The sequence below is a fragment of the Capsella rubella genome, unplaced genomic scaffold (assembly GCF_000375325.1).
Source record: "Capsella rubella cultivar Monte Gargano unplaced genomic scaffold, Caprub1_0 scaffold_6, whole genome shotgun sequence".
Lineage (NCBI taxonomy): Eukaryota > Viridiplantae > Streptophyta > Magnoliopsida > Brassicales > Brassicaceae > Capsella > Capsella rubella.
In genome coordinates this window covers 1,649,848-1,658,901 of record NW_006238918.1, presented here as the reverse complement: position 1 = coordinate 1,658,901, position 9,054 = coordinate 1,649,848, and the positions used below count along the sequence as shown (strand labels likewise).

At 33.8% G+C, this 9,054-nt stretch overlaps 2 protein-coding genes across 3 annotated transcripts; one reads left to right on the top strand and one right to left on the bottom strand.

The window, feature by feature from the left end:
• Positions 1-1,503: 1,503 nt before the first annotated feature.
• Positions 1,504-4,512, bottom strand: LOC17881767 (tubulin gamma-2 chain). The gene is made up of 10 exons (XM_006287599.2): positions 4,185-4,512; positions 3,730-4,042; positions 3,071-3,471; positions 2,892-2,945; positions 2,713-2,817; positions 2,538-2,612; positions 2,405-2,449; positions 2,118-2,246; positions 1,894-1,998; positions 1,504-1,809 (listed from the first exon to the last, which is right to left on the bottom strand). Exons 1-10 carry the CDS (start codon positions 4,311-4,313, stop codon positions 1,741-1,743), a joined length of 1,425 nt encoding a protein of 474 aa, XP_006287661.1. The 5' UTR covers positions 4,314-4,512; the 3' UTR covers positions 1,504-1,740.
• Positions 4,513-4,690: 178 nt separating this feature from the next.
• LOC17883889 (PHD finger protein ALFIN-LIKE 1) lies at positions 4,691-6,789 on the top strand. Of its 2 annotated transcripts, XM_023781673.1 has the most exons (6): positions 4,691-4,924; positions 5,023-5,055; positions 5,165-5,387; positions 5,994-6,117; positions 6,236-6,491; positions 6,578-6,789. In XM_023781673.1, the coding sequence occupies exons 1-5, from the start codon at positions 4,831-4,833 to the stop codon at positions 6,485-6,487; spliced, it is 726 nt and encodes a 241-aa protein (XP_023637441.1). In that variant the 5' UTR covers positions 4,691-4,830; the 3' UTR covers positions 6,488-6,491; positions 6,578-6,789. The 2 variants fall into 2 exon arrangements, with proteins under 2 accessions (XP_023637441.1, XP_006288553.1); XM_006288491.2 differs by having other exon boundaries at positions 4,692-4,924; positions 6,236-6,789.
• Positions 6,790-9,054: the final 2,265 nt, after the last annotated feature.

The following is a 9,054-nucleotide window of genomic DNA, read 5'->3' as shown; positions in this document are numbered from 1 at the left end:
GTCTCGCTTTTGAAATGAATGTAAACTAAGAAAACATGGAATGGTTTATATAGGCTGTAAAAATGGGGTAGTTAATATTTTAGAATATTTGGTTTGAGATTTAGTTTTGAAAAGAAATAACTTTATTCAATCTCAATCACTAAATTATCGTGATTTTATTGTTAAATATTAAATATTATATCTGAATATTCCATTTTTAGAAGACTTAGAATAACAAATCATGTTTATATTTAATAGGCGAATTTAATTACCATAAATTAGTAAATTGTTATAAATTAAGATATAATCCGTTGATTTTGCCTATCATAAATTAATGATTTTGATATAAACGATTTAGATTTAAATGATTAAAGAAATATATACATATTATGGATTTTAAATGATTAAGGAAATATATATTCAAAGAAAATCGAATAGGATAATGATTACTTAATAAATAATTCTTCAATTTTTAATATATAATGAAATGAACTAAAAGTTTATTTATAAAAATCTTACAAATAAAAAGTTATATTATCAAATGTATTTAAAAAATGTTAATATAGATTGATTTGGTTGGTCAAATTAAAAATTAAAATAGTTTAAAAAGTCAACTACATTGAATATTCCATACTACGAAAACATGGAATGTTTTCTATTAAAACAAATATTAAAATACTCAATGTTTAAAATTTCGATCAAGATCTTTATAAAATATTTGAAATTAAGAAAATCTTGCCAATTAAGCTAAATTTTAGGCATTGTATCTTACAAATAAAGTTAAATATCAAACGTAATAATTATCTTTCCTTTAATATTGAAAACCAATTTTTTTTTATCAACTGAAAAATGAACGATGGAGATTAAATCTCTAAACCCGATTAACATATCCGTTTAGTTAGTTAGATCCGCGTGTTAACCCAGTTAGAAATGATAATTATTTCATTTTGAAAATATAGTGTAAATTTATTATGTACTTCAGCTTTAATAGTATAGATTCAAATACAGAAGGAAAAGGAAACCAAGCTTCTTCTTATTGACGACAACGACATGCTCTTAACTTATATGCTGATAAATTCACAACACATGGGAGGATAATGATAAATACCCTTTTTCCTTATTAAAATATTAAAAACAACTCTAATAGATAATTCCATTACAAAAAAAAATCTTGTACCTTTTCTTTCTCATTTTTTTATTCATCCGTTGGAAAATAATTATGCACTTTTCAATTTTAGTTGGCCAAGTTAGGTGTTTATTTGCAGTTAGTTAGTTTCAGAATAAGAAAGAAAAATTAGCACTCACGTAATAAACAAGTCTATATATATATCACATATAAACTATAGTCACATGCAATCTCAAGGTTAAAACGATTTTTGTTCTTCTCTACATCTCATATTTTAATTAATTTCAAAAACAAACCCAAAATCACGTCTAGTCTAGAACGACTTCTCAGAAAATCATTGTTACTGCTAAATCACACTATTGGAACATCCTGTTATCTCGCAGCGACAATGACTTAAGTAGGGGGATCCACAACTTTTAACATTACTTGTTAATTCACTTTGCATAGGATTCCTACATTCCTGCTCCTGAGGAGATGCCATTTTTATGTCTTCTTCTTTTAACATAGACAAATACCCAAAGAAACACATTCATCTCAACCACATCATAATACTATTCAAGGTTTACAGTGCCAGCACGTTTGTTTTTAATCATTACTACTGCTCCTACCAAAAGCTATTGCAAATTAAACCTTGTTCAGAACGCTAACCTAGGATCCACAACTCCTGAAGCATTGCCTTCACCAGTCATAAGCTGTCCAGGGTCCTGAGAGAGACGTACAATTTTCATAAGACAAGTTCCTCCATCTTAAGTGTGACTATAGATGGGAAAAGCTTATAAGTTATATACCTCCATTCCCCATTTGATGTAATCTGGAGACTCGCAGGCCTTATATTCATCTACCAAACTCTCAATTATGTCCCTTGATTCATCAAACTCTGAAAGATCATTGTCCTGTGCATATCAACATGGAGATTCTCATGACTTCAACACTTACATATCAAAGCTGATGGGGGTGAGTTGCACTAAAAATCAACCGAATAAAGGCACATATGTTTGAGCAATCAACTTACAGCAAACATGGGAAACTTCCGGTAATTGTCAAGAAAGGCTTGCTTCTTCCTCAATTTGTCATATTGGCTCAAACATTTGCTGAATAGATGTCTGATACTAGTGTGGCTTGCTAACATGAGACCACTGACCTGAAATGTCATATACACCACCAAAGTTAAGAGGCTTCAGTGTGTCTGCTAAAGAAGGAACCAGCAGCCTAAGACATTAATCGTAAGGAGTACCAACTTCCCAGCATGACAGACATAAATATACACATATATAGAGTGAATGAGTGATATAAGATTACCCTATGGGCAGTTTGAACATATGGGGACTTCTTGGAAAGGGCAACCTGTTGAGATTAAGATATGGAAAAATAATGATGCTGGTCCATGGTCAAGAGAAGAAATAACTAATTGCAGACGCAATTCGATTAGAACCTGTATGCTTGCAGGTCCCCAGTCAATGAAATTAACAAGCTTTCTTTCTCTTATCCTCTGCAAACTCTCGTGCACCTAGTAACAAGTAGTGAAACAACAGAGTAGATCACAAACAAGAAAGAATTAACCAATTCATTCTCAATATGTCGACCAAAAACCTGCTAGGTAAAAGCACCTGAGTGGGATCGACTTCTCCTTGAATTATATTCAATATTGATATGTACTTAGCCTGACTAGCTTCTTTGTTTCTAGCATAAGACGAAACCATGATATTTTTTGTCTGCGAATACAATCACGTTAGACAAACATCTGATTCAAGTTTCGAAAAATGATTTGAGAAAGCAAACAGCTCACCTGTAGAAGTCTTCTCATAACATCCAGAACAGTAGTTTTACGAATGACATTTGCCTGCCAAGAATGATTCACATAAGGGAGTAGGAAATCAAATAAAAATGCCGAACATAACATTTGAAAATTATGTTCAAGATACAATGGCAGCTTCCCATAAAAATATTTTGTGGTAAATATCTAACCTGGCGCTCAACAGTCAGTGGTGTATATCCTGTCATGAGGAAGTGACACCTTGGTGTTGGGATCAAGGACGCAAGCAAGCCAACCAAGTCATTATTCATGTATCCTGGATAACGCAGTGTTGTTGTGCTAGCAGACATCACAGTTGACACCAAAGAATTGGTTTGAGCAAAGGTAGGATTTGTCAGATGTAGACGCTCCACAGCTATTCTATTCAATGCAGTGTTGTCGAGGACAACAACACAATCAGCATTTAAGGTAAGCCGCTTCAGCGTCAACAGTGAGTTGTACGGCTGGACAACTACGTCACTTGTTTCCATCTGATTTGGAAATACACTATATGTCTGAACCAACTTCTTGCTATAGCGATCATTCAAAGTCTCCAATAGATAAGAGCCCATACCTTCATGTGAAAGAAGAAAAGGATCACTCACATCAGAAGAAGCAATGAATACACATAATAAATTTTTAACTCATAAAACCTACATGCCAAGTCCCGGAACTTTACTTATCGTTTAGCAAACATATTTCAAAATAGAAACCATGGAGGAAGGTGTATTCATTTAGCAAACTAGTGCAGAATAGAGACAGAACATGAAGGAAGGTGTATTAAGCTAAATAAAGATAGAAAGTGCCAGGCAAAAAAAAGAAAACTAAAAACCTGAGCCAGTTCCTCCAGCAATAGAGTGGCAAAGGACAAAACCCTCAAGACTGTCACTTCCATCAGCTTCTCGATCAATCATGTCCATGATCTCCTCTTCAACACCCTTCCCCTGGTGATACCCACTGGCCCAGTTGTTACCAGCACCACCGCCATGGTCGGAAAGGAAGATATTCTCATGATTGTAAAGGTTGCGGTAGTCACCATTCTGAATGCCATTGATGACTCTAGGCTCCAAATCAATGAGTAGAGCTCTTGGTATATAGTGCTGGTCATCCGCTTGGTAAAAAAACACATCTTTCCTATCCCCTCCCTACAAGCAAATTCAATAACTAGATATCACCAATCACTCCACAGCTCTATGACAATGGCATTTAAATTAATCGATTATTAGATAAATCTTTTTAGTAGAAATCTGGAAACGATTACGAAGCAATCAGAAGAAGAAGGAAGACCTGAGTAGCGAAGTCCTCGAGAATACCATCTTTACTGATGCCGTGCTCAAGGCAAAGCTGTTTCCAGAACTCCATACCGATCTGGTTCCCACATTGTCCAACCTGCAGCGTTATAATCTCCCTCGGCATCTCTCTACTCCAGAAACTTGTTGTGGGAAAACCCTACTAAAAAAGGTTTCGATTCGAGACTGGTGAAGAAGGTGATGGTGATAATCAATATGATTAGGCCACACTCTCACCTTTGCTCATCAATGAGAAAGCAATTTTACTGTATTACCCAGAATCGCCCTTGTTCAAGTTTGGGAAATTTTTTAGTTGAATTCAAAAATAAAACACAACAAATCAAAAAGCAAAAATCGAAGAAAACGACGTCATGTTTTAAGTATCGTTTTAGTAAAAAACGACGTCGCTTGCTGTGTTTCTCTGATCTACTTCAAATTTAAATGGGCCAGGCCCATTAAAAATAGAGACCAAAAACAGAAGTATCTGCTGTTTAACTCTTCTTCACTTCTTCTCTCTCTGTCCGTGCGCATCGGATTTTGGAAACCATTGATGCAGACCTCAATCCATCTCTAACACCACTGATCTACGGTCTTCCCACTGATATTCTTACTTGTACATTTTGCTTCTTCCTCTTCATCTAACTATGGCCGCCGAGTCTTCTAACCCTCGAACCGTCGAAGAGATCTTCAAGGATTTCAGCGGTCGTCGCTCCGGGTTTCTTCGAGCTCTCTCCGGAGGTAGACCACGCTAACCTCTTTGTGTCTCCTAATTTCTCACTTTTTCTTTTTGGCTTTATAAGTTAAGTTTTTGTTGTTCTTGCCTGTGTTTTTACTAGATGTTGACAAATTCTACTCTTTATGCGATCCGGGTAAGTGAGCTCTTCACACCGTTATTTTCGGATCTGTGTTTGTTTTACCAGTGATAAGCTTCAGAAAGATATGCCCTTTTTTGAGAAATTTGTACCTTTTTGGTCTTAGAAATGGAGAATCTGTGTTTGTACGGACACCCGAATGGGACATGGGAAGTGAATCTTCCAGCTGAGGAAGTGCCTCCGGAGCTTCCTGAGCCAGCTCTTGGAATCAATTTCGCAAGAGATGGTATGCAGCGTAAAGATTGGCTCTCTCTAGTTGCTGTCCACAGTGATTGTTGGTTACTCTCTGTTTCTTCTTACTTTGGCGCTCGCCTTAATCGCAATGAGAGGTACGTATTGCTTTATTTTTTCGTTCTTGCTTGTTTCATGAGCTTGTGTCCAAAGTTAAAAGCTGTCTTTGGACAGTCTCATGAGCTTGTGTCATCACCATTTGTTACTACATTCTATTGTTAAATTTGGTCCTTTTTGATCAATACATGTATCATGTATGTTCTCTCTGAGCTGACATCTTTATATTCACCATCTTGTTAATTATCCTAAAAGCATTATCTGCTTTGTGATTCTATAGGAGCATGTGGTTTAGTCTCCGTTTCAATGTATATAAAAAATTGTAAAGATGAAAATATTCATGACACTACTAGGAATGTCTACTATCTCAGACATTTTGTTTGTACGCATAGTATTTCCCGTTTTGCTAAAGTGGAGAGCGTTGACAAAGGTTTCCTTGGTACATTATTTACTTGGAGGAAAACTCTCCTTGTGCCTAAACCAATTTTGGCTATTCCAGTTTCTCCTTGAGTGTTCTGAGTTTCTTTTATGCTGGTAATGAAGCGTGTAACTTAACAAGTGCAGGCATATGAACTTATTCGATGCTGTTTTGAGTTTCATGTTGCTGGGTCTATGAACTTATATTGTATGTTGCGTTCAATGAGCAGGAAACGTCTATTTAGTCTGATCAACGATCTCCCGACTCTCTTTGAAGTAGTGACTGGTAGGAAGCCGATCAAAGATAATAAACCAAGCATGGATCTCGGAAGCAAATCCAGAAACGGCGTTAAGGTATCAGAATGAACTCCTAATGCTATTTAGTAGGTCTTTACCATCTCAAAACAGGCTTTTCCACTCAAAGACAGAGGAGGGTTTATCAATCTTGTTAGATCTTAATAAATGATTGCAGAGATCAATTGAAGGGCAGACAAAGAGCACACCGAAACTGATGGAAGAGAGCTATGAAGATGAAGACGACGAGCATGGAGACACACTGTGTGGAAGTTGTGGAGGAAACTACACAAACGACGAGTTCTGGATATGTTGTGATGTGTGTGAACGTTGGTACCATGGGAAGTGTGTGAAGATAACACCAGCCAAAGCAGAGAGCATCAAGCAATACAAATGCCCTTCTTGCTGCACTAAGAAAGGAAGACAGTGAGAGAGTGAGTCATCTTTCCCCCTTTTGACCCTTCCTCCATAACATCCTTTTGTTAATTTATGAATACAAACTACTATCTATTGGTGTTAGATTGTCAAAGGGCGGTTATAAATTAGTAGTGAGAGAGGGAGAGACATCAGCTGGTTAGAAAAGCTTCCTCATATTTTGATCAAATATGCCAAGTATTTGTATATGTAGTGCGACTCTACTTTCATCGTTTATGTGTAATCTCTTTTAGGCTATAAAAAAAAACTCTTTATGTATGATTGATCTTCGTAATCTCTCATGGTAATTTTAACCAAGTGGTTGTACTGAAAAAAAATATAATAATTAACTACTGGTGTTTTGTTTTAGTGCATTGGATATATATATATATAGAAAAATCTTTAACGTCTGCAACTTGCTTTAACAGCGAAAGCGGTAATGCAACTAATTTGATCATAACTTGTTTAACATTTTTAGAGACGAATTAAGCCTAAGCCGATCGACCATGACCACACAATTCCTAAAATAGACTTGGCCAAACCAATACAACGAACGCAATACTAAAAAGTCTACATATTATAAGTGTTTCAGTAACCTTTAAGAAAAGAAAATCGAGATCCAGGAGAGTTGATTGAGCCATTTGTTGACTATTCCATCTCTCTGTCCACGTAGTCTCTCCATGGCCGTTTTTAGTTATATATTTTTTCAACATAACTGTATAAAATTATAATCTAATATTTAGTTAAAAAGTAAAAGACCAAAAATATATTATTTGGGATCAAGATTGTAAAATCAAACTGAACACAAAGTAATACATATATATATATATATATATATATATATATATATATATATATATTCTGCATGAATAATAAAATGAATCTATCGCATATGAAAACGGACATGAAATTTAAGTATTCCAAGTCATTGAATTAAAGCCACCATCGATAGTGTGAATGAAAAACGCAAGTTGCATATTCTATAATATTGATATTTCGTAATTCACTTTTATATATTATTATCAATTTATCACAATTGACCCAACTGATGATCGACACTCTGGGCCAAACCACCACTTGAAAGCGCACATGCTAGTTTTTGTATATTTTTATACTGTGTATATATATATAATTCTTATTTCTTATATGAATGAATGAATGTTAAATATCATAGGTAGTGCAAACGTTTGACATATTGTCCCTAATGATTAATCCAAAGAAAACCCAATATAGGAATGAGAGGCTCACAATAGAGAATTTACGTGTGGCTTGGTGTTAGCATATCCTCCACAAGGGTCAGGCGGCCAAGTCTCGGATTGTTTTTTTTTTCCCAAGGTTTTAAGATGTTTATTACTGATCTATGTTCGTTTGTTTTAGGGTTTGGCACCTTTTTTGTATTATTAACAGATTCATAACATGTTGTGTGTGTTTTGGTTATATAATAATATCATGTGACGTTTAGAGTTCAACAACATTTTGTGACAAATCTTTATAGTTGATTAAACACCTTCAATGATCTTGCATACTTCATAATATCATGTGACGTTTAGAGTCCAACAATTATACAATTCTAATATTCTATTATAGTTTTTTTTTTTAACTTTTATAAACTAGATGTATATTAAGATCACTATCAACTTTACCACGTTTTTCAAACAATGACGACGCATTCATTAATTAGGGATGAGATTGATATACTATGTGAAAATTACTTCTTGCAAACAATGATAGATAACTAACCTTTAAAACATAAAACAATATATATATATACTAGTCGGTTGCCCGCGCTACGCGCGAGAGTTTATTATGTTGTTTATGAGTAATTGGTTCGTATTTTATTTTCTACTTATTTTTTTCACTATACCATATTTTATTTTTTAAAACTTAAATTGTGTTTGTATAGAAAAACTATTGAGTTTTAGCTTCATTAGTCGTTGAGAAATTAAGTGTGTATAGTATAAGTCGAAGTGTAGGCGTAAATGGAAGTGCGGTTGAGAATCATTAAGAAACGTGTGCTATTAAGGTTTTTACCAAATATAGATCTAGAGGTTAATATTTTGGGCCCTTTTATATGTTGGCATGAAATTTGAACATGATTTATGGGTTTCGGGCGGATTGTTGTATTTTTAATTGTTTACATTATCTCTTTATATATTGTCATAATTTTTTTTTTTTTTTTTTACATTTTCCTTTTTTGGATTTGTCGTACTTTATATCTCGTAATGATCATTTATATACTATTATATATTTTTCTGATTTTATGTTTTATATATTTTTTTGTTTTTTCATATGGAACAATTTTTAAATTTAACATATTAGTATAATTTACTTTATATTTAGTTTATTTCATTTAATAATGTTTTATTTTAATTTTAAATTTTATGAAATATAGTTAATTTTTTATTTTGTTTATTAGTTTAACATATGTGTTGTGGAAACAAATAGTTAAATTCATATTGGAAACTTTTAAAGAAATATTATTTTTATTTTTACCTTTTTATATGTTTATAAAAAAATAAGAATTCATGTTTCGGTCCGACCTATCTTAATGGATCAACCACACTCGAAAAGACATAAATTAGA

What these genes read in the sequence shown, in the direction of transcription:
- LOC17883889 (XM_023781673.1), top strand. Translation starts at nt 4,831, where the DNA reads ATGGCCGCCGAGTCTTCTAACCCTCGAACCGTCGAAGAGATCTTCAAG. An exon ending in TCTTCGAGCTCTCTCCGGAG is followed by an intron (nt 4,925 to 5,022) that starts GTAGACCACGCT and finishes TGTTTTTACTAG; the next exon opens with ATGTTGACAAATTCTACTCT. An exon ending in AATCCAGAAACGGCGTTAAG is followed by an intron (nt 6,118 to 6,235) that starts GTATCAGAATGA and finishes AAATGATTGCAG; the next exon opens with AGATCAATTGAAGGGCAGAC.
- LOC17881767 (XM_006287599.2), bottom strand. Translation starts at nt 4,313, where the DNA reads ATGCCGAGGGAGATTATAACGCTGCAGGTTGGACAATGTGGGAACCAG. An exon ending in TCGAGGACTTCGCTACTCAG is followed by an intron (nt 4,043 to 4,184) that starts GTCTTCCTTCTT and finishes ATTTGCTTGTAG; the next exon opens with GGAGGGGATAGGAAAGATGT. An exon ending in CACTGACTGTTGAGCGCCAG is followed by an intron (nt 2,946 to 3,070) that starts GTTAGATATTTA and finishes CATTCTTGGCAG; the next exon opens with GCAAATGTCATTCGTAAAAC.